The sequence below is a fragment of the Grus americana genome, chromosome 3, assembly GCF_028858705.1.
Source record: "Grus americana isolate bGruAme1 chromosome 3, bGruAme1.mat, whole genome shotgun sequence".
Lineage (NCBI taxonomy): Eukaryota > Metazoa > Chordata > Aves > Gruiformes > Gruidae > Grus > Grus americana.
The window spans coordinates 117983902-118008868 of record NC_072854.1 but is presented as its reverse complement, the minus strand read 5'-3'; the positions used below and the strand labels follow the sequence as shown (position 1 = coordinate 118008868).

At 40.9% G+C, this 24967-nt stretch overlaps 1 protein-coding gene across 3 annotated transcripts in view; it reads left to right on the top strand.

Moving 5' to 3' along the window:
- MACROD2 (mono-ADP ribosylhydrolase 2) overlaps nucleotides 1-24967 on the top strand; it is an 892353-nt gene that overhangs the window by 836905 nt on the left and 30481 nt on the right. For 2 of the 3 annotated variants that reach the window (XM_054819959.1, XM_054819958.1), the window contains exons 13-17: nucleotides 2583-2654; nucleotides 2770-2838; nucleotides 12339-12416; nucleotides 13071-13145; nucleotides 13753-13851. In XM_054819959.1, the coding sequence (XP_054675934.1) occupies nucleotides 2583-2654; nucleotides 2770-2838; nucleotides 12339-12416; nucleotides 13071-13145; nucleotides 13753-13851 (393 nt within the window). The remainder of the gene's footprint in view (nucleotides 1-2582; nucleotides 2655-2769; nucleotides 2839-12338; nucleotides 12417-13070; nucleotides 13146-13752; nucleotides 13852-24967) is intronic. The other variant, XM_054819960.1, reaches the window with a different exon arrangement.

The window sequence follows — 24967 nt, the reverse complement described above, 5'->3', positions numbered from 1 at the left end:
ATCAAAGTATCTGTAAATTCCCTTATTTCTTTAGGATTTCTTTTAGTGTAGTATTACACGTAACACAATACTCTTCTTGTGTGTTGGGTTTTTTTCCTCATTGTAGTGCAGGATGTTGCCTACACATACTTAATCCAGAGAGAATAAAATAGTTTTCTTTACAATTTCTTTTTTTTTTAATCAGAAGTGAAGATTGTTTTCAGTACGTGCAAGATTGAGCTGAAGAAGGCCAGCAAGTAAATGCAGGGGAAAAAAAAAAAAATTAGAAGGCCTAGATTCTTGACTTATCTTGTTTGCTTACTGTAGAGTGGCTGTTTCCAGATGAGGAATTAATTTGATGAGGGTCCTTCTTTCTGTCCTATGCATTGGGCACTATGTTTTTGGGAGTGCAGCATTTCTCTCTGCACTCCAAAGGTCAGTCTTCTACAACTAGGTGTTAACAGCTGATGCTGTCTGCAAGTGCTTGAAGTCCTTCTATGTTTCACGTCCTCTTTATCACCTCTTTGTTATGTCCTCGGGCAGCGCATAAAGCAGTGGGAGGTGAAGCTATGGGCACACAGTATTACAGAATAAAAAAGATTCCCATGGACCTCAGCAAACTTTGGACCAGGGCCCTTTATCCTCCCCAAGATAAGCATGCAGTGGTATTTTGTAAGTGCTGGAGGACAACCACGTTTCCTTTCCTGGGTTTTTCATTTTACACTAGTCCTATTTTAAACAGGCGAAGGGACCAGGGAGAAGGGAGGAACGAGTTGCTCTAAATCTAGACTCTGTTCTGAATCTCTGACTAGGCAGGGGGATGTCTTTGCCCAAGCAATACTGAGCTTTTAACTGTACCAAGTACTGCTTGGCTGTTAGCTCACCTAAGAGCTAGTACTGCTAGGAGTTCCTAGGTCAACTGCAGAGGTTCCTGTTAAACCTTGTTATACTACTGTCTGCAGATGCCAAATACAGCCCATATAGCCCGTAGCTTGTCAGCTATGTTCACTCCGATGGGGTGCGTATCACCCTGGTATTTTGATTCACAAAACAGTTTGAATGAGATACATTTCATTTTTCCCAAGAGAATTAAGGAACATGTACGTCTCTAAATTTTTACTTTGCCACTGGAGGTGTCTTAAATGCATTGTGTTTTTCCCAAAACCGTCGTTATGACTTGTTACGTTACAAGCTGTCAGAGCTGGTTTGTCAGAGCTGGTTTATCAGAGCCATGATGTACATTCTTTTGCTATCTCGTATTGGTAGTCATGTTTTGTTACTCTCACGAAGTGTCAAAGAAAAGATCCAGACGTCTAAGGTCCCAGATCCAAAAAATGCCATATTTTAGGAACACATTTTAGGTACGTGCCTAAAGATAGCGTTATGCCTACGCATAGTCCATGAATCACCTCCTCGGCCACAGGCACACGGTGTTACAGGAAGAAATTATTTGGCTTAACATTTATCCCTACAGGTTCACATAGTGACAAGCACAGAAAGGTGTACAATTACCTCGAGTTAGTTACATTCAGCTAATGAGTTGCTGCTGCTTTCCACTCTACTCGTTGTGGAGACAAAACATCATCAGGAACTTTTAGATTGCTGCTTCTGTGCCCTTTCTTGGCAATAGGAAATGACCTGATTTTCTAAGATACGCAGTTGTATGCCTAAAATGTTTCTAATCGCTATGAAAGATGGCTGTAAGGAGCAATCTCATCGAATGTTAAAGTTCATATTTGTATTTTCTAAACCAAAAGGCATAACCTTCCTCTGAGTGTGACAAATCACAAATCGTATACTTTGATATTGTGAAAGAAAATGTGGGATAAAAAATAGACGCTGTACTCTTACCCAGTCCATTACATTAAGATTTATATATTCTTATGATGCAGTAGTGAAAAAGCCAGTTATAGTGTACAAAGACCAGCCTGAAATTTTTCAGCTATTACTGTGTGGGTTTTTTGAAGTCCTGCCTCCAGCCTATCATCAGTGAACTTCACAGTTAACACGTGGAAAAACAAGATGGCAGGTGGTTCAGAGCTCTTGTTTCAAGCTAGTTAAAAATACTCAATGACTCTATTAGGGAATAAAAAATTGTCAGAATCATCAGAGGCAAGTCTTTTGAAAGAAATTAATGGCTAGAAATGAAAACAAAGGCTTATAAATGTTTTAGAACTATAAAAATTGCCAAGGAAAAGCAATAGTGCAAATTAAAAAAATCTGCTAAATTCAGGTACTAGTTTTATCTATAAACTACAATAGTTTTACCTGCATGCTCTACCATTAAAAAACTCCAAGCCACAGATTTTCAGGGACTTATTAAATTTCAGGCAAGATTCATGAAAGCTTCCATTTTCAGGAAAGCATTTGCATGTAATCATTTTGGTTCCAATGGGATTGATTCATGGACATGATTAAAGTTAAGAATAGCTTAATTGTTTTTTTCTCAAAATAGATGGATTAAATGAAAAAAGGAACCTCAAAGCAAATAGCAACACCGGCCTACCCATGAAACTGATAGCTATTCCTCTCTCTCTATTATGAGAAATTGAAATATAGACTTCATCTGGCAGTATTGTAATGTAAGTTTACCCCTGGCTTAGGGAAGACAATCAGACCAATAATGCCCAGTGAATGCAATGTGAATGGATGGAAGCCCAGAAAATCAAATTCAGCTCTAGTATCCTGCCTCAATAAGGCGTAACACTTTTTTTTTTTCCCCCCGATAAAGCGCTTCATCAGTTTCCTATCTAATGAATAACTTCTCTTTCATTTCCTTGGTTCCTATAGATGAGACGAAACCTTCAGCTGTAGCCAGTCTATCATCATCAGAAGAAACAGAGCTGAGTGAGGATAAAGGTACAGATTGTAAATTGTGTTTTGAAATATCCAGTCCCGAGCGGACATTTCATAAAGCCTTATTTTCCTTTGTCTGGAAATTGCCAAAATCACAGTTAAACAATACAGCAATAGGTAAATGCTTGGATTTTCATTTACAAAAGTCTTTGTAACGAAGTACTTGGCACCAGCTGTTCTGCTGGTAGGGGAGATGCCATGAGTTCCTAAGTCCCCTTGTTATAAGAGGTAATACTAAAATATCATGCATGACATATCAGAAATAAGCCCAAAGCTTGGGCTCACTGGGGCAACTCACAGGTGTAAAGTTAAGCATGCACATCTATCTCGGCAATATTAGCTCCCTATTCGGTGCTCTCCTGATGGGGAAAAAGAAAAACACAATAGCTATAAACACATCAAGAGGAGACAAGAGGAGATGAAGTCATAATTGAGAGGGAGAAAGTAATGTTTATCTTGTGCAGACTGTGCTGGGCACTCAGATCATTTAGTTTGTGATAAATATTTAAAAGTGTCACGGGGCCAAATGACAGGGAGTTTAGGAAACAAAAAGGAGAGATGATCTAATTTAAATGTTTCAAGCTGGGATTTTTCCTGCAGAGTTGTTGGTTTACGGACAGGAACCAGTGCACAGATGTAGTGGTTTTGATACTCTTATGATATCACACCATTAATTGCTTGTGCCGGTCTATGGGTTTTGGCATTTTTTTGTGGGGATACGTCAGGAAAAAGCCTGGATGATTTATAAAATGTTCGCTACTGGTAATTCAAAACAGGAGTTATGCTATCTATAATAAATACAGTCCATCAGTACAGCCTTCAAGAAAGACTAATAGAAAATTTTAATGCATTTCACTGAGATAACACAATTATTAACATCCATTAACTTATTTATTTTAAAAGATTTAATGTTTAATTCAGCATCAGTGCTTGACTCGCTTCTCATTTTTCTAGATAAGTGTGACGGGGTGTGAGATCTTGCCCTTTTGTTCCAAAGACACATGCTAGAGAGCCCGCATACTTACCTGATTATGAGTTCAAAGCCTTGTGCGGGTTGATTTAAGTGCTCTCTTAACTGATTGATTGATCCTGCAGGGAGAGAAAAAAGCCACAAACCCGTGCTGGAGCACTGGCTTTTGCTTTTGATATCTTCACAGATTAAAGTTGTGGCAAGGCTGGTGGAAGACAGAAATAGTGATAGATTCGGCCCCAGCATAATTGGTGATTGCCTGTCATTCGTTTCTCCTTTTTTGCTGACATTTGGCCTGTTTGTGTATCCTGTTTCTATAAGATCCCCCATCAGATGTGGGTTTTATGGTTTGTAATGTGAGGGTCACGGTGAGGCTTTGGATTTTTTTTTTTTTTTTTTTTTTGCTATCTGCAGTCTTACTGAAGATCCCAACATTTTGGTATTGCTTTGAGTGCTTTTTTTCTGACTATGAAGCCAGTGTCTTCTGATAATGCTTTTCAGTGACTGTCTCAATGGGTAACTACTCCATTTTCTTGACCTGTTGTATTATTTGTCTCTTCTCAGGAAAGTAGCCATCTTGGTGCTATAGGTCTCACTTTTCCTATAATAATCCAAGAATGTAGTGTTTTCCCCTCTTCTTTTGGGAGGTTGACGGAAGAAATAGTGCCCTGAGAAATCCAAAGGGCAGTTTCTCTTTGATGTCCTACCTCTCCTCAAAAGACGGAAAGCATCTGATAGGGAAAAAGGAGCGAGACAGACTCTCCTCCTTATATTTTGTCTGTAAAGTCATACAAGTAGAGAGAAGGAATAGTGGGGAGAAGAACATGTTTGGGGATTTGCTTGCTAGTTTTTTAAATGTGACCAAGAATTTTGAATCATAAGGCTACCGCATCCATCAGGCCATGGTTTTACATCTTTATTTCTATTAGTAGATTTTCAGCTCTTCAGCTTTTTGAGTTGTTTTAAAATGAATACTAGTGTTACAAAAAACTTGCTGCCACTTGGAAATGGCACTTTTACAAAATCCTGGCATTTCTGAAAACACCTGCTGCTCCCAAAATAATTTTCAGCCTTCAAATTGTTTGCCCACGAAGTTAACACAGCTAAAACCTGCCAGGTTCTGAAACGTACTCTTTTCTGTAGTTTATCTTCAGCTAAATGAACTGGATGTAAAGCATTTAAAGAAATTATGTGTTCCCAGTCCTTCCACCTAATTACGGCGAAGGGAGATTTGTAGCAAATAAGTCTAGGCTACATATTCCCAAAATGCATAGTTTAAACCACTCGGAATAGGAAGTTTGCAAGCCTACTATGGAAGTACAGAAGTCTTTGAAATGTCAGTTCTGGTGAGTGCACCAAAACAAGTATTTTGACTCCAGTTAGAGTTGACTAGTAGCTTTTCTGCTTATTTTTTCTCATATTTCTGGGATTAGAATATAGCAAGCACATTGAAATAGTTATTTATTGCTCTAAAACGTGGTGATATTCAAAACAGAGCGCTTGCATCTCTGCTGCCATGAAGTTCTAGTATTTTTGTCTTACCTGCGTCATCTTTATCAGTTTTTTTTAAAGGAAAAGGGGAAGGATGGGTACATGAAAGGGAATGTTTCGTGGTAAGTGTGTGGAACAGTGCAGGAATCATGTTTTGAGGGGCTCCAAGTAAAATGAAAACCTACTGTGATATTAGAAATCTCATAATAACGTGAAAGTATATCTCTTCTGTTATTCACAAAAGAAGAGACACTGTCCAGAAAAAAAGTCCACATGGGCCTAGTTTTCATGTGGCCTTTGAACAGTCTGAATTTTTTGAGTGCTCTGTCCTCAGCGAAGGGAAAAAAAAAAAAAAAAGAAAAGAAAAAAACCCAGCAGAACAGTCATATTCCAAGAATATCAAGATGTTTGATGTTATGCTGTGGAGGTATCCTCTTATTCCAGTCTGTGCCAAGTTTCTATTTCCACTGTCTGGAAATACCACAAAGAAATGTTGCAATTTTACCCTTGAAAACTTGCATGCATAACTATTAGCTCTTGAGGGGAGAGCTGACATCTCTCTAGGCAGCACCTTCGTAGCGCTTCATTACTGTGCATATGGAAGTAGATCCTTTATACGCAGCGTATTTCAAGTTAGAGATGCTTCTCTTTATGAAGTGTAAGGGCAGAACAAAGTGATTAGAGTCATTAATGTTTATGCAGCAGATAAAACACGTAGCAGACAGGCTGCACTCAGTCTAGTGTGCCTGTCCATACTAGATTGAGCTGGGACGACAAACTCATTTTAAAATGACCATATTGTATGTAGCTGTGGATTGGGTTGAACCTGTGATTATTTTTTTTTTAAAGAAGAGTATGTGTGTGCATATGTGCGTGAGAGAGAGACCGTGTTCCGCATCTTCATCTCAGTAACCTGTCCTACCAATTACTATTTAACCTGATTTAATGATAGGGCTTTCTGATAGAAAAATGAAAAAAGGAGCTGGATTGAGTACAGGTGAAGAATGAACTCCCCCTTATGCAATCATGGCAAAGTTTCTGTGCACAATACGCTGATTTTAATTCATTAGCACTTAATAAGAACTGAATTTTCATTTGAAGGTCAACTAAATTAAATAACATGCTAATTAATTTTAAAAATAAAGTAGCAATTAATTATTTCCAGGTGTTCACCAAAATCTCTGCTCCTGTGGGAGTGCGATTTAAAGCAAGTCACTGTTTTTCTACCTTCTCTGAACTGGAGTCAGATTCAGTCAGCTGGAGGGCTTATGTTGTCAGAAACAGAATTGGGTGTATGCCTTGGCTACGGGTTAGCCCTAAAAACTCACTTTGTGCAACCCAGAAGCCTGTAAGTATCCTGCCTGTAAAACATAATGGATATAAAATTCGTGTTTGGCCAGCGGTAGTTCTCACCATGGAAAAAATCTCGATATCCTAAAGACGTCAGCAATTGAGAAGGGATAAACTGAAAGATAGAACATTTCAAATGCAGGGGAGCTGTGCAAATCGACGTAAATTAGACATTGATAAGTGGGTGAAAAAGATTGACTGAAAGGCCAATATGTTCAAAAAGAGGTGTTTAAAATCAGCTCTTAAGTATATATTAAGACATCTAAATGAATGACCTGATTTTCAGGAGTGCTGAGTGCTCAGCAGCTACCAATGAAATGGTTTTACTTCACCCTTGGGCTGTGATTAGACCTGGAAAATTTCAGCCTGAAAATTTTCAATTATAGGTAACTGAAAAAGAACCTTTTTAATGGAAGAGTTTCAACACCCCCAATGGTAGCTGTGGCTCTGCATGCCAGCTGCAGTGATAACATTTGTCTCTCCCTTGGTTAGAAGGATTTCTATGAAAGCAAATTAGCTAACACAAGCTAAATGTTGTGGTCTGGGGTTTTTTTTTAAACCAGGTACATAACCATCACCATCCAACCAAGTGCCTGTTCTCCTAACACCCTCCACAATGGCCACTTCGAGCTGTGCATAATGCAGATTATTCACTTTTCCTTTTAATCTGACTTGTCTGTAGCGTTGCGCATCCAGACGGGGTCCAGCCCATAAACTACTCGAGGTATTTCTGCTCTACCCTTTGCCAGTACAGGCAGCCACAACAGCTAACGCTAATCTACTTCACTGGTTTATTTAGATCCTACTTATTTTTAAATATTAGCTGACCTGGTGCCATCCAGCTGCGCTCCCATCAGTCCGATGTGAGCGCCTACTCCTTCCATCTCCCCCCTCAACCCTTACCTTCAGCTGTGCGGCATCTTCTCTCGGGAAGGGTTTTAACCGAGGCGGCCAGGTTTTTCTCATCTTTTTTGCTGTCGCAGAGCCCTGTACAACAGGTCCTGCCCCTTATGGCAGCAGCAGGATGCCCGTGGTTATCATACCAGCTGTGCCTGGAGTTTCTCTTGTGGACAGGAGGTGAGGTTAGAGGAGATGCCCTTCTGTCTGCTCAAAGCACAAGTGGGTGGGAGAATTACTCTGTGGACCCCACCTGCTGAGATGAACTGCCTGCTCTATTACCTGAACACTTGCAAAAATATCTCTACAGGTTGTTGCACCTAAAAAGGTCTGTTTTACCAAGCCATATAAGCTTGGGCTCCAATAAATCTAATCTGTCATAAAGATAGATTAAAATGAAATCTTGGTGGATATAAAAATAACATTTTAAAGTCAAAGCTCAAGAATATCTCCCTAACTTCTCATAAATCACCATTTTATAGTACTTCATTTTAACACATTTTCCTCGGTTTATGAGGCAAAAGAATATCCTAATCATGTGGCAGTCTCCGTGCACACCATTACCTGTAATTTTAGACGCCTGCTTGATTTCTTTCACTCTGGAAATATTCCAGTCATTTTTCACAGTATCATGCTTAAAAAATAAAATGCACTGAACCTGTTTCTTTCATAATGACCAGCTTTTTCCCTCTTTAATCTTCTTACAGCTCCCTAAAACATGGTGATTTATCTATGCTGTGTGCAGGACCCAGGTGTGTTGCACATTAGAAATGACTCAGTAAATAAGCCATACAGAGAGTAGCTGGGGAAGTGAATTTTAAAAGATCATTAAAACCACTTAACATTCAGATCTTACCATTTCTCCTCTTCCTTAGCATTTGCAAAATTTTGTGTGAGCAGCATTGCTTTAGACAGTCAAAAAAAATATGAATGGCATGGAAAAGCATGGGGGTTTATGCAGTATTTAGGCAAAATAGTGTCTGATTATTGGCAGGAAGGGTAGGATTGATAGTTTATTGCAAGCTACATGGTTTTCTTGGAGCTGAATTCAGCGTACAGTTGATATATTGCAACAGTGAATGTACTTGGGGAGTATCCTGATGGGCTTGCTTAAAGTCCAGATATTTTCTTCGCGGGTTGTTAAAGGTTGGGGCCAATTCCCAGGTGCGTTTGACCGTGCAGCCCCACAAGACTGTCGTTTCAATATAACAGAGGGGTGCAGAGCCAAGCGCTCCCGACATGGACACCATCGCTGCAGCCACCAAGTAAGAGCAGGTTTGAAGGAGCTAAGGGATGCTCAGACTTCAGCGAGCACTTCAGTGCTTGATGTGCAGTAGAAGTAAGTGGCCTATCTTTGGTTCATTTATGTCACTAAACGTCATGTTTGGTTCATTCATGCATGATCAGTGATGACATTAGGAACTGTGCTTCAGTGTAGGATCAGAAACACTGATTATTTTCAGGCCTGCCTGGAGCATTGTTAACCCTTACGGTCCCAATTTGTGGTTACCCAAGGTAAATAGCGCCCAGCATGTGTTATCAAAAAGCTAAGCATACTGTGCTGCGAAATAATATCCTGACTTGGAATCTCTGGTATGACTTTAACGGATAGGTAGCTGTGTTAGGAGAAGACTGACATGGCTTTATGCTGTGTAAAAAATCAGAGTTAGTTCCCTAGCCAATTAGAGATGAATGAAGGCTTTGGGGATGGCCACAGCTTTTATAGGCCCTGGAATCGTTTAGGACTATGATACTGGCTTATGCCCAGTTGCGTAAGGTTCTAAAGGGCTAAGCGAGCACAGAGAACCAACTGAGCCCAAGAAATACCGCTACCGTACTGAAAACTTGCATGCCGAAAGTAGTATATCATCAGCATTTGTGGGATTCCCACCACTGCTTGCCAGCTGAAATGGAGGTGGCACTCTTGCCTCATATCCAGTTTGTGAACAGCTTTTGTTGACCGGCACATTTGGTCTTACATTTTTACTCTTGCTTGGCTCAGATTTTCTTCATAAATCTGGGTTTATTCCTTTGATTTATTTTATTCTTGTTAATCCTGAGAGTAAATCTAAGTTTGAACCTTTGGGCTTGAATATTTGTTCTAATATTTGCATTTGAAAAGAAGAAATCTTTGACATGGTCTTGACCTTAAAGATTTTGAAACTCAGAATCTGCATACTAATGCAAAGTCTGATTTCTACCGCTGAAATAAGAGCAATGGACTCTTACAGCGAGGCAGTAACTCCTGTCCATGTTCTGCTCTTTTCAGAAACACGCTTGATAAAAAATAACTTGTGCAAAATTATCATTGTATATGGCCGGGGATAGTTTGGAATTCTGTGCAATGAAGTTGCTTTCTCGATCCCTGGAACAATTAGAAAACTGTTTACCATCAAAATGGAAGATTAACACAAAGCTACAAACTGGTGAGAATAAGCTGTGCGGAGCCAGCTATGGGAACGTGTGAAGATGTGCCAAAAAGCATAGGTGGTCTCTAGCTGTGGTGCCGAGCACTGGCGCTCAGCGCAGCTGTGGGGTCAGACTGCCAGATGTGCCAAAGGGTGGGGGTAGCGACCGCTCCCCGCGCTGTGTGATAACTGTAGTCTGCCGCAAGCTCCGCAATGCTCCGCGACAAGCTGCAGCAACGATGGGGCACGTGCATCAGCCAAACACGAGGCTCCTTAAACTCCATTTGTCGTTACTGACCGAGGCGCGTAATTGTTCTTCTCATGCTGGGGACTGATTTTTGCACGAAATTGGAGTCATTCCTCACTGCGGGAGAAAAGATGGCACCTGTGAGCTGAGGTTAAAGGCACAGGTCTGGGCGTACTGCGCGATAGGTGTAGGATAAGACGGCTCTAAGGGTGTGATGGGACAGAGCCACGGGCAGCTCTCCCATCTGTAGCAGGTAATATCGCACTTTATCATCACTTTTGGCTGTTTGAAGGGCTGTGTTTGGGCCCTGGCTGCACGCTACTTAAGGCAGAGGACTTCTGATTCCAGCTTTGTCAGTGCAGTTCCTTTTACAAGCATGCAACTAAATCATCCAGAAAAAGTTTATGTTAATTTAGGGTATGGGGCTCCAGGCGGTGCAAATCTTGGCTTGTTTGATATTCTGAAAGCTTTGTCAAAAACTTCAGCAAAGCCAGAATTTCACTCAATGGGTTTAAAGTTTGCTTGAAAAATTCCCTACAGATTTTTAGTGCCATTCCCATTTATACCAAGAGGTCCTTCAACTTGCTTTTTGATTACACTTGGAATTTGATGAAATTCTAATTTATTTTTGCTCTGATTCGGGCTGATAGGGTAATCCCTGGTAACTCATAGCACAATGTGGCATCCTAGTAGGAAAAGGCCAGCGCAGTGGTCCAGCTGATAGTAGTGAGTAGTGGTTTAAGTCAACAGTAGGGTGAAAAAAAGTGCAGCAAGGGCAAATTTTAGCAAATTGTTCATCAGTGAGATATTCTGCTTTCAAACTTGGATTTATAAACTTATTGTCATGCCACAAAAGAAGTAGGAAGCTGTGCAGGTAATTAAATATTTGCCTTGGGGGATTATTTGCAGTTAATTAAAGCCACACACTTTCAGTGCATACCTTTTCTGCAGATTATTAAATTTGGATCAGATGTTAACAACCCAGCTTTCTCACTTATCCATCAGAGATTATTCTTGGCAAGTTTCAGGAACAGAGTTTTACAGGGGCATCCTTTGGTATATTGTAAGATTTACACTGCTATATTGTAGAAGGGGACCATCCAGAAGCGGAGCCGTAACAACACTGTCACAGTGTAATTTATTACCATGCACCATAGATCTTTCAGCACTGTTACTTAAGTTTTCCATCTACCAGCATTTTAGAAAGCGTTCCACTCTGTAACACAAATACTGATTATCTGTTACCGTTGTTATGACCTCAAGTGTACTCACCCCTGTGGTTTGCAGAAATGTCCAGTTAGATCAGCGGTGGTTTTCAACAAGGCTCAAGGAGAGCTTTTTATCCAGTGAAAGCTGTGTGTTATGCAGATGAGCAGAGCTAAAACGGGTGGCTGCGTTGCTGTGATTTCCTGACTCTGGTGGAACGATGCATTTCTCCATCACCACACAAAAACTAAGGAGTGACTGTTGTCAGAAAACGTCGTTTGACACAACAAAATAATGCCCCGTGTTTATGACTGCAGATAGCATAGCGATTGGACCTAGCTTGTCTAATGTAAGCCTCACTGTGCTGGTGGTTCAGGCTATGGCTTTGGGCAGTTCGTTCGATGGTCTGCCACAATAATGACCTTGGGAGTCCTGTCATCAAGAGAAATGAGGCTGGGATTTGCGCTGGGATTTATAGGACTCAATGTTTGTCAAGCTTGTGGAAATCCAACCATGAAAAGTGTTGTTCTAAATAAATAAGACATCACTTTATTTATCAAGTAGGTGGTTCGTGCTGTTTCTCATAGCTTTGTGCCCCTCCGTTCATTAGAAATAAAATTCTTGGTAGCGCTGCTGCTGATTGTTTTTACGCATCCTTTCTTCCTAGCTCCTTGTTTAAGGTTTGTACTGCAGGCAAAAAACTGCTCAGTAAGTGTACAGATTCTGAAATAATTGTGAAAAATTGAAACCCGTGAGTATACTTTTGTAGTATGTAAGTCTGTGATTAAACAGATAGAAAATCTGTCAGCGTATCAGAATGCCAGATATGTAGCTAGCACCTAAGGGCTGCTTGTGTCTGAAGTGAACTACCAGACTTTTCCCGCATGAAAACTGCTGCAGGATTTGTTTGTCTGTTTGTTTGCTGTTTCCTCAGACTCCCTGAAAGGCTCCAAAGGCGCACGGGAGAGTGACCCGGTGCATCCTGTGGGATGTGAACAAGATCAAGCCAAAGGTAAAGTTTTGTATCAAAATTCTTTAAGGCAGAGATAATGAACCAGTTGGAAACCTTAGTTCTTCCAGTTTCAGCAGCCAGTGGTTTTTGAGCCTGACCTCTGCCGCCTTAAGAAAATGCTGTTGGCTAGTGGAGGTTGTGTGCCAACCAAGTGTAGTGCGGTAATCTCAGGTGTCGCTGGAAAAGGCACTTGTCTCCAAATATGTGGGTTTAACCATATTGATCTCGAATGCATAGCATTGTTGTTATTGTCATCCTCTTTTTTTCTTTTCTTTCTTTTTTTTTTTTTTTGTTGTTGTTGTTCTAAAAGCCTGTGGGGTGATTCTATTCCTTCTGCTAAGTTGACTGTCAAGTGCCAGCACTTTGCAACAGCTCCTATGAGAAACAGTGTGTCAAGGCTGAGCTATGAAAGAAGAAAAAGTGATGCAGGGACAGTTTCGACCAGCCATTTAACAAACAATGCTTAGAGTTTGTTAAGTGATATTTTCGGATATAAAATAAGTCCAACATTGTTCATTTAATAGAAAAAAAAGCTGTACTTGGCTGAAAAGTACCATACTATGTGTTAGGTTCGTGTCCTGTTTTGATGAACTCGCCGTTGCCTTCACGCAGCCATTCATGCTGATGTCATTTTTCCATTTGCCATGTTAACAGGACAACAGGATGCTCCTGCAGAGGAGGAGATGAAAACTGGGGCAGAGTCCCAAAGCTCCTGCATGGAAATAGAAGGTACTGCATGTGCCGCAAAACCAAAGAGCAAGATTAACGGGCAAAAGCTCTACTTGTTTGTTGGATATTATCAGCGGTGTTCCCTTTCTTTCTCCATACCCACAAAGCTAAATCTGTGGAGCCAGATCTTCTTATGGTAACTCTAAATTCGGCCCTGAGCAGTGGAGTAGCTGGATTCTGGGTGATAAAAGCTGGCTGTGACTGTTAGAGAAAGAAGCGAACGTTGCATTTTTTGTTCCTGATGACAAGTGCTTCAGCCTTGTACGTTCAGAGCACTGAGTGCTCTGTCCCCAGTCCAGCAAAACACTTGAGTACGTGCGTCTCTGGGCTTGCGACGAGTCCCGGTGAAGGCCTGTGCTTGGAGCTAGGCACGTAGGGGTTTTGTGCTAAATCCCAGAAAGCTCAGCATCTTGAAGGATCAAGGCCTTGCTCTCAACTACAGCCCCTTGGATTTCCCCGAGACAGCTTTTGTATCTGTCCTCTCAGGGAAAAGGATCCTTTTCCTCTGCCAGTGTTTTTAATGGTAATCTCTCTAGTGTATGTTAATCCTTTTATGTCCCTTCTGAAAAGCCTTACTGTTCATCTTCTTTTTATCAAATTTATTCAGAGCCATTGTTGAACCAAGAAGACACAACAGAAGTTGAGATGCCTTTGATTCACGGCGCAGAGGAAAAAGAGGAAGAAGGAAAAGAAGACAAAGAAGGAGGTGAGGCTACTTATAAAATAGATTGAGAGAGAGAGTACAGCTGGGCTCATGTTCTCCTTTTCTGTTGTGAGGAAACATGGAAAAAGCACATAAAAGCATTTTGTTTTGGTTTTTTTTTCCTAAGAAAAATCCTTTTTTGCCTGTTCTTGAGTGTTGTTTTGATGTATTGGACTTGGATTTACATAGGAAAATAAGCGCAAAAAGGTGCACGCTCAGCTTCTAATGTGACTTTTAAATAAACACTGTTCTCATTGTTGGTTTTCTGCATTAACGTGCATAAGGCTGATTAAACAACCAATTTATGTCCATTTAAGTACCCTCTTGATCATGTTCGCTAGAAGCATCGAGAGCATTTACAATAAATGGGTATGATAATTATTTGTGAGGTCACTAATAGAGATTTAAGTAGTAATTAACTAAAACTAGTAATTCTAATAAAGAAACCAATATTTGGCGGAGGAAGACAGAGTCTTCCTGAAGCAGTAATTTTTTTGGGGGGAGTAAAGTATTTAAATCCTTAGTAATGCTTTTGCAAAGAAATGTTGAAGTTTAATTTTAAGTGTCGAACACTTCTGGGAACCCTACGTTCAGCTCACCATTTCTAACAGGCACATGGTTATATAAAAAATAACATATTATGTAAATAATTCTCTAATTGCAAAGTAACTGCAAGTTAATAATTATATCGTCATTTGTAGAGCACATGGATGAATTTTACAGTTCCAAATTAAAACGCAGACATTATTTTTATTGAAAATTCAGGTCAATACTAACTCTGTTGTCCTAATGATGAACTCCTTTTCCCAGCCACATTGACACCAACTTAATTGCAAACCTGTGTTAGTAACATTGACAGTTTTCTTCACTGCAAACCCTGGTTAATAGAACCCTTTTGTTCGTATACAGCTAAACAACATTTCCTCTGCTTTTTTTTTTTTAATTGCCTATCCAAGTTGAGATTAATCACATCGCTTTATTATCAGTCATGTTAATGGTATCGGGTTTGTGCTTTATCACTGATGGTGAAAATAAAATTGATATAATCCTTACTTCAAATCCAGGTAAATGATATTGCGCTACCTCAGTTGCAAATCCGGGTTATATAATACCAGCTCACTCTGATTGCAAATACCAAAGTAGTTATGTTAATTTCCTCCTCGTAGAAATTATTTACATTTTATTTTATGCCTCATCAAAAGCAAGTTGGACAAAATGCACTTTCATTATTTGTACGTTTCCTTCTCTTTAATACTTTAGTGTCCCCTACAGCTAGTCACTGTCATTTAGTTCTCAGTGGAGAGATTATATTTCACCATCTGTTCTACCTACTATTAAAAAATATGCAACAGTAAGGGAAAGAAGGTAATATCAGAAAAGGGTTGTTCTTGGCACTTTTCCTGCCCCTGATTTGAAAAAGTTCAAGTACTAAGTAAGTAAAAGGTTCTTTCCAAACATATTTCCAAAATACCTGGGGGCTCAGGTATTGTTCCTGTGCAAGATTCGTCTAATCCAAAGCTCGTCGAAGTTCACAGAAGGACTGTCATTGATTTCAGTGAGCTTTGGGTCAGCTCAATAATAAGAGGAGATGATGTGTTGAGTCTCCCTGCAGGGTAACAGCACTCAGGTAACTGCGTAGATACTCTGTTTAGCTTCTTCCGAACATGCTGTCTTTGGGAAAATAAACGGGTGCTTTTTCAGGGTTTTGAGAAGGGAAGGAAATTAAGGCTTTCCCTTGCTTTGTTTCATTCTTATGGGTATAAGAACATGTAGAGCACCCTCAGCGCTTGTCTTGCTTCCAGGTCTGGTGGGCACGTACTCTACCATCTGAGTTTTGAAAGTTCACCACAAAGCAAGGCGGATCTGGACAAAGAGAGGTAAAAAAAGAAAAACAGCTGAAGTTCAGGCTGATAAAATAAGATATATTCCCCAAAGAGAGACTCTTCTTAATGAAAAGAGATTACCTGGCATAAAAGAGAGAGATTTAATATGTAACGTCATTTTATATAACCCAAGTGCTACCTCATAAACTAATCCATTTTAATAATAAATAGTTTTCAGCAGCATCCACAGGACATTTGATGATGTAATGGCATCTTTTCGTCTAAGAACACAGGGAAGAAAAGCTAACATGGGACAGATAGTCCCATTAATTAGAAATACACGGATATTAAGTGGTTTTGACCTGTGCTAGATCTACATGCATAGCCAAACGTAGCAACTACTAAACTGCAAACTACCTGGTCTTTCTGTTCTACATCTGGTGCTTTTTTGTGTGTCACCAAACTCATCCTGGAGCAAAGGGTAGCATATAGCTGCTTCTCTCCCTCTCACAGGGAGCCATTAGATTAATGGGAGTCATCTGTGACCTGTGCTCTCCCCAGCACTGGAGCTGTGGAAGCCACTAAATGACCAACAAAGATCAAAGTCCCTTTTCCAACCTAAAGCTAGATTTCTGCTTAGTTACTGATTGTGGCTTTGAAGCGTGCTAGGAAATTTTTCAGTGACCTGGTTTTCCATGGAAAAATGACTGTTTCTTGCCAGTTTTGAGATGTGTCTCAGTTTTCACAAACTTCTGAAAAACCATAAGTAAGCTTCTAGTCTAATTGTGCAAATTTTACTACCAGCTCATCTATGTGTTTTGGGGGATTTTAGGGCTTGCGAGTCCTTTCTGTATAGTTTATTTGGCTTCACAGCTCCAGGGTCACACCATAGTGCGTGTATTACCAAGGAGTCGCAGATCCTGGCGCTCTCGAGGTTCTGGGGCGCTGGGAGCCCAGAGGAACGAAGAATCAAAGTCTTGGCAGTCTCATGACTGTTTCCCATTGCCAGCAGTAAGAAACAAGCCAGATTCCTCTGAAGAATTTAACAATGTAAGGCACTGTGTGTGTTTCATAAAAACCTGCTGTTGCTTTTTCCAAAATCAGTAATAAAATACAGCACGTGCCAATTTATTCCCTTTTTTTCCTACCATAACTTAAAAGTTATATATTACTGTAGAGCAACTGAAGAAAAAAGACAAACTAAGATGCCTTTTTAATTTTTTTCCAGCTACCATAATGCACTCATTCTAGTTCACAAAAGAATAATGAAAATCTGGGTTTCTTATAAGATTAGGGAATATTCTCAAATCCCTTTATTAAAAAGCAGAGTAAGTGGTGATCACTGACCTATTTGCTGACTAGGGAAGTGTACACGGCAGTCCCTTTATATGTAGACTTGGAAATAACCCTGTCATGTTGTAATGACCATGCATTCAGCATTTAGTTGTAGTTTTAATCAGCGCAGTTTTTCCACAGCACAATTAGCAGCACACGGAAATAAAACTCATGTTTATTTGTGTGAATATGTAGCCATTTCCTCCTCTGAACCTGCTCTCCCCTCTATCTTCTTATTTCCCACCTCTTTCAATCTCCCTTCGTCAAAACATTAGATATGACGATTTCCCTCACTGATCATCTCTGGAAGTTGCTTAAGTCTTTGGAGGATAGGATTTCTATCAGGAATATGAACAGAAGTAGCTGTTATTTCTCTGTTGGCTCTCCTCTCTATTCGGGCTAAAATCTTTTGTCTCCTTGTGCTGTTTGGAACGTGAGCTGAGCTTGACATGGGATGTTTCTCCACCCAAGAAACAAATTTAGAGTGGTCGGGTAGCATGCTCCTTGGGCAAAGGATACGTTTATTTTCTGTTGGACAAGTCCAGAAGTGCGGAAGCGGGTGGTTGCTGAAGCACAATCAAGGAGCAAAATGCCATAATTAATGCCTATAAAAAGGATATTGAAGTTTCCAGGGATTTAGTTTAAGAGCAGGACACAGTCCTTACAATCGGTATATCTGTGCAGTTACGTCTTAGCCTATTTGAATGCCACGTTTAGGGAACTGTATTAATCGTCTTTTCTTATGTACGAGCCGTGCAGTGCTATGGCAGGCTTGGGGAGGTTTCACAGTTTAAATCATTTGCAGTATCCCTGATTTCCTTTACTAGTCTTCTGGTCAGTGCCTGTTTACTGTGAATTTGAATTCTGTCTAATTTCTGTTCTAGCTAAGTCCAGTTTTGCTCAACAGTCTTCATTACATGAATAGCTATGTAACTCTGTAGCCATCATTTCGTCCGTTCTTCAGTGAAACAGCTAGACTTTCAGGTCATTTACCCATCTATACTTTAGCAAGAGAGATAATTTTATGGCATAATCTTGGAGAGAATTAAATATTCCAAAACCTGGAGGAAAAGAGCTCTCAATTTTTTATAGTTTCAGTCTCAGGCATTTATAGGATTTTACATGCATTGGTACAGTCATAAATAATGTCAAAATAATGACTTTCTTTGATATGACATTGTGGCTATAGAGAAATGAAATACTACTTGAGAAAGATCTTTTTGGACAAATCTAACATCTTTATTGAGTCACGGCAATTGTTTTATATTGGAGTTTTATTATTTATTTATATTCTACTATTTATTTATTTTATTTATTTGTTTTTTATTTCTTAACCAAACTTTTCAGCTTCAAGTGGAGGTGGATAAGACATTTTGGAAAAAAAAAAAAAGAGATTTTAAAATATCTTCCTTATATCTCTTAAAAAAGATTTTCTTTTTGTTTGGAAAGAAAAGAATATAAAGACATTTTGGAGGGTTGCGGCTTCTGAAGATCTAGTATAAAGGCTCCAACTTCTTTTATTCTGTTGCCCAAAGAAAAAAAGAATAAATATCATGAATCAGATACAGTGTGTCTGGTCTTTGATAACAACCCATACTGAATGAATCAGATGATATTTAGGGGGCTGTTACAGAATAGTCTAGCCCTAAATATGAAATATATCTTTAAAGTCTACTTCTGGCAGGTATTGATATTTGGCAAATTGAAAAAAAAAAAAAAAAAAGGAGTACCTTTGGACCTTTTTGCAGAAATGCTGGAAGTGCTGTGGAACCAGAAAATTGTAAATGGGTCTGTAAACTCTCATGTCCAAAGCTCTAAGCTACGCAGAGAGGTGGACTGTTGCAAAGCAAGGAGCTGGAAGTCGTTGGAGGTACGCTGTAACAAGATTATCGCTGGAAAGCCAAAGCGCTGCCTTTATCCAGGGCATACCTTTAGGTTTTAAGAAGCCTCACTTTACATGCCTTTATTTTCTCGAGAACTTCACAAGACTCAGGTGACCTTTGCTGTTGCAATATCAGCCAGATGAGGAACTTTTGTGACCAGATTCTGCTTGCCAGCCTGCTGCGGTAAATACGTGGTGGTCCAATGGTTGCTTGATCTGTATCGTCTGTGCAAAGCACTTTGCTCATCTGAAGGCTTCATAGCTGTGGCAGAAACATATGTCCAGGTAATTTCTATGCCTTGTGGAAGTAGCAACGGCCATAACTGTAGGCAGGGAAAAGAAACCTTTTAGCCTAGCAAAAGATTACTTTTGGAAGGGGAGACCGCAAGTATACAAATGGCATGTGGAATTTCATAAGCGCCCTTAAAATATCCTGCGTAGATATGGAATTGGGGTAGCTCTGTTAAAAGCTGAAGACTGGTGAGGCTGACCCACCTGCGAGTGCCTCTGTGCGAGCACGTTCTGTGCTCCACTTGGATGTTGCAGCTTGCGGAAGAGGAGAGCGTGTTTTGCACCCGGTGTCCATGGTTATATTTGTGGTGACTTTGTCAGTTCTGAACTGGGAGGTCTCCAGGCTCTTACATCAGCAAAGGGTAGCTGCTATCAGCAACTGCTTCGCTGGTGGCGAAGGATCAGAAGGATTGTTAGGAGGGAGCGTCACTAATGCGGACCAGCTTTCCTGGTCCATGTCCCCTTGCAGGCTGTCATGACCAGTGGTATGCAGCAGCAGGACCACGGAGGCGATGAGGTTCGTTCATTTTGTAAGCATGGGCCAGTGCAGAACTCATACCACATCAGGCAGCACGTGCTGCCCAAAATGATGTTCCTCCTCAGCTCTCAGAGAGGTGGCAAACGGGATGCAGACCCTCTGCAGACCTTCCCTAAGGGTGCTGCCTGGGCAGCACCGTGCGTTGGCAGGATGGGGTGGTTATTACACTCTCAATAGTCTGCTCCAGATATTGATTTCAGTCTCCTGGGGGGGGAAAGAAATCTTTTTTTTTTTTTTTTTTCCTGCCACAGAAGGAATCTGTTTCTTTTCATTATTCCCCATATATCAGATTCTAGCCTGAATGTATGTAAAGAATAGGTGGTGCAAGATCAGTTTTAAGTTTTAATTATTTTTCATCTCTTTCAATGACAAATGATATATTTTTTTCTGTGTGCTTTTCTAATAAAAAGTAGAAAACGTAAGGAATTTTTCAGCTTGAACATTCTGCCTGCTGTCACAGTCACTTTATGTTATCAGCCTTGATGGTAGGGTACAAGACAAAAAGCCAAAAGGAAAGAAAAAAAGAAACAAGAAAAGGGAATACTTTAACAATGATAGTGTTTAAGGTTTATTGTGTGTATTTGATTGCTTTCTTCATTTCATTTTCAGTAAGCAGAATAGAAATACCATTATGAATTGGCAATTTTTATTTCATTTAAAAACATCATCTCTTTGTTCTTGCTGAAGGTGTTGACAATGTGGCTTTTGTTTAGTTTAATTAACTCATGTTACAGTACAGAATTGAAACACACGCGGCATTAAATCAAGTAAAATAATTTTTAGAACTCTTTTCCATATCCAGAAAATAAAAAGAAATTTTAAAAAATCAAATCCTCTGAGAAGCTGGGGGAGAAATTGGATATTTTTAATGGAATATTTTGAAGTGCCATTTTCATTTTTATTTTCCATGGTAGGAATGCCAAAAAATATAAAGGCATGAAATCCCACTGAAAAGCAGATGCTATGAAGTCATTCTAAGTCCTCATATGTTTATAATAGTATTACATGATGTTACATGTTTTGTACTTGTGAGCTACAAGGCTTAAAGAGCTTTAAGATACTGATAATGCCATTTTAGCATATGAAAACTGGAAAGATAATAGAATCCATATTTCATGCGGTGGTGTCCAAGCCTACTAGGCTTTGGTTTTACCTCAGATCTCCAGAGAGGCAGCGGTGCCTTATGCAAACGAAATGCGTATCTCTTCCAAATCATCTCAAATAGCACCCAAGGAACAAGTGAAAGGAATACGGGAGAGACACTGACATTTTAGAAACTTTTTCCTGTAACATATTGAAAAAGTAGGGCTCGCTGGCCAAGGACTGCACTGTTACAGATGGCATCATAGTTAACAGTGTATCTGGAAATTAGCTTTAGCACCTCCAGAGAAATGGCTCCATTTTTAAATATACTATATGGGTACAGAGGCGTCTGTTTGAAGAGTGGGCTTAATTCCTGTTTGCAACAGTAAGAACTTCGGTCTTAATTTAGAATAAGTCCAGCAGACCAATGGAGAGCGGGGAGCTACACAAGGAAAGAATTCCATCTCTCCCGGACAAATTTTATGTTCTTGTGCCCTGTCTGCTGCAAAAGGAGGCTTCATTTTGTTACGTACTTATTAATTTTGGAATCCTACCTCCTTTAATAAAGTTTGTTTATGATGGAATGCGCACAGATCTGACTGAGCTGGCTCTGGGAACTGGAAATTCTGTGCTCCCCCGTGCTTACATTAAGTTTGGGTGTACCACGCTGCCCCGGCTGTTGCACTATTTTATACCTATTTCAGAAATGCAAATGGCCACTCACTTAGTGCAACAGAGAAAGAAACTGCACTTAGCCAGTGATTTTCATGAGATAGATAGATAGATGGTCATAACCAAGTGTGGAAAATCCCACAAGCAGTGGGAGTGTGGAGGGGATGATTGGGAGAACCGTCTTTTATTTCAAGTGCAGAACAGGAACAAATTGAAAGAAAGCAGCATAAGTCCTAGGATCAGGATTAAAAGATTACCTCGCTTGTTCTTTTGGGGGAGCAGGGGAACAACGTTGTTGCTTCTCTGTCAGTAGCTTTATTGCTGTAGTTGTGCCCAATGGTGTGAGTACTTAACCTTGTTCTCCTACGAGGAGGGTGGCCTTTACTCACTCTGCACGCGATCAGGTGGGTCCGGAGGCACGCTGCGTGATTCTGCTCTGCGCATCCCCACAGCCTTGGCTCTGCTGGGGAGGTTCGCCGTGCCTTCATAGGTGCCCTTGCTCCTGGCGCTTGGAGAGGAAGGCCAGTGCTGTACAAGGAGGCACTATTACACAGGGAGGGGAAAGGCGTGCCTACAACTTGTAAAGTGGAGGTTGCCTTGATAGGGCATGACCCCGACTGAGATTAAATCTGCTTCTCGCTACTGCAGACCCTGAGCAGGAAAAATCCCACCCGATCTCATTCAGGTCTTTGAAGCATTACCCTTTCCTCATACCTCTGGATCTCCTCTTCCTTTTTCCTGCCTGTTACTCGTAATTTTTTGGCAGCAAGTTTTCTGTCCCCTCATCTTTTCCTAATGCAGTTGACAGGTGAGTGTTCTCTTGAGCAGATCTTGCCATCTGGAACAGTTTTCCTCTCCTTGGTTGGCTTTCATCACATTCCACCTCCAGATGAGCATGTGAGGTCACCACCAGTATACCTGGCCCATAGTGTTAGCCCAACAGCCCAAGCTGACCCTGTCTCTAGTCACTGTGAATTATCTGCCAGGGAGGAAGCTAGCAACTATCTCACCTCCTATATCTCTCTGACTGCACCTGCATCTTAACCATGTAGTAGTGGTATCTCAACATATTGGTGCAGGAGTGCGGCTTTTTGGGACTTCCTGTCATTTAACAAAACATTCAGCATCTCCTTTTTGGGATCTTGCATGAGCTCTGGAGGTCCTTTTCTGGAGCAGCCTGTGTTCATAGCTGCAATTACACCAGTCTAGCAAAGCAGGTACTCTGGATGATGCACTTTGAGTTGCAAGTGTAGGCAACTGCAAAAACATCTGATTTTGTTTGAGATCCAAGAGAAATATGAAGAACACAGAATGACATTGTCTTTTACTTACCCGTATACTTGCTGGGATGCTTGTAATGTGATTGTTCCATACCTGATTAACACCGTTCTTTGCTCAAATGTTTATTAAGGATTTTTCTCCCAGATTCAGAATTTACTTGTGACTTCTGTCCTGAGTTTTAAAATCCATAGGTTCTGCAGCCAGAAAATTCCAACCACAAAACACCCTTCATTATTGTTTCACTGGTGCAGGGTCTTTACCCTGAAATGTTGGGACGTGTAAGCCTTCTGTCTCATTATTCCCCTTTGTGGATGCGCAGCCTTGTTTGTTTGTTTGTTCCCCAGTCGCTAAGTGTGAAGGGCATAGCTCTGCCAGTAATCATAGCTACCGCAGAGGCCAAAACTGCCTTTATTCCATTTACAGCATCCTGTCAAAAAACACTCAATACCTACATTACTTGACAGCCCTTGAAAGATGGCATGTTTACACATTCAGCATTTTCTCTGTGGAGGAAATAAGCAGTCACTTACAGGCTCATACCATTCTTACCTGGGTAGAAAATCAGTTAAACTGTGTTCTGGATTCTAAGAGGAAAAAGTCAATAATCTTTCCTCCATTGCCCCCTGGTTACAGCTAACAATGGTATATAGTTAGGGGGGTCAGGGTGGCAAAGTCACTGTCTCAGTGGCTGGAAAAAATTGAGATTCCCAGTTTGTGGCCAAATGCTATCGTGGTTACAAGGTGTTTCATCAGTTAAAACGCATTCATTGGATGTGTTTGTATGATCTGTCAGCCTGAAATGTAGCACAAAAGCGTCAAATGAGCACAAATGGAGATACCTCAGGTGCTTCAAAATAAGATGTCACTGTGCTGAAAAATCAGTACCTGACTCCGGCAGCTCGATTCAAGGAAATTAAATTGGCTGATTCTTCCAGCTGTCCAGGCAACAGAGAAGAGTAGCAGAAAAGCTCGCAGACTAAACGGGGAGGTAGTCAGCAGGGCTGTGTCTGAGGAGCTCCCCCTTGGGTGCCGGTACTCGAGCGTGGCGCCTCCATCAGCTGAGGACCCAGATGGTCCACAGAGGATGGAAACCTGAGCAGGACTTGCTCTTTTGAGTGTACAGCAGCTACAGTGCCTTTTGTTTTGCTTATTCCTGCGTGTTGAAAGGACTCCACGGGTCATGAAATGTTGGTGGTGGTTAGCTCAGTGTGCATGGGAAGAATGGAAGGGGCTTTCCCTCACAACTGCCTTGCAGGGATGTCTAGGACATGAGGGTAAGGATTTGACCCCTTCCAGCATGGAGAGGGACTCAAACTCATATTTATTTCCATCGTGCTCTGATTAGCATGGTACGAGGGCAGTGGTGAGCACTGGCACGGTCCCTCTCCCTCACTTGAGTTTGGATGCTCGTGGCTGCTGCAATCACGTCTCAGTTCAGTTGCTGGCTCTAGCTCTTGTTATTTCACTTTGGACGTTCACAGTGTCTTGGCGCGGTCCCTACCAGCACACCCAGTCCCTTCCTTGGATATCAGGAGCTCCTCTCTGGTGGTCACATTGGTCTGCAAAGCTGGATCTCCAAAAGAGACCGGAGTTGTGCTCTCATTTTCTGGGGCCTCCTCCTTGGGACAGCAGATATTTTACAGCTCCTCTTACACGACTGTAGCTTACAACTCCCACGCTGGTCTTGGAGTGGCAAAACTGGCATCCTCTGTGGTTTTGTTTGTCTTACTACTTTGGAAGGCAGAGAAATAACTGTCCAGTGTGTACTAAGTACAGCTATTGTGGTCACTTTATACAATTGTTATTTTTTTTAACGCCTGTCTCATCATAAATCTGCTTGCACATATAAACCTGGGTCTTGAACTGCACGGTCCGCACCAGGTGAGTCAGTAACTGGATGGCGGTGCTGCAGTCCCCCACAGCATCGAGGGCCAGCTGGAGCAGAGCTGTTTTTCAGGTAAGAATCCAAAAGTTTGGATGCTTTTTTAGCTTGGTTTTGAATCTTCTGGCCCTGCAACATGGGCAAGTGTGCTTAAAAAAGAAAAGAAAGAAAAAGGAAAAGTCCTTAAACAGTATTTCTAATATTGCCTGCTTCCAGCATTACGTGGGATGTGCAGGGGAATAGATTTTCTGGATGCAGCTCTGCTTGCAGATCCAGCTGGCTCTTGAAGTAAGTGTGTGAGCATGAAAAGCAGATGATAAGAAATACATATA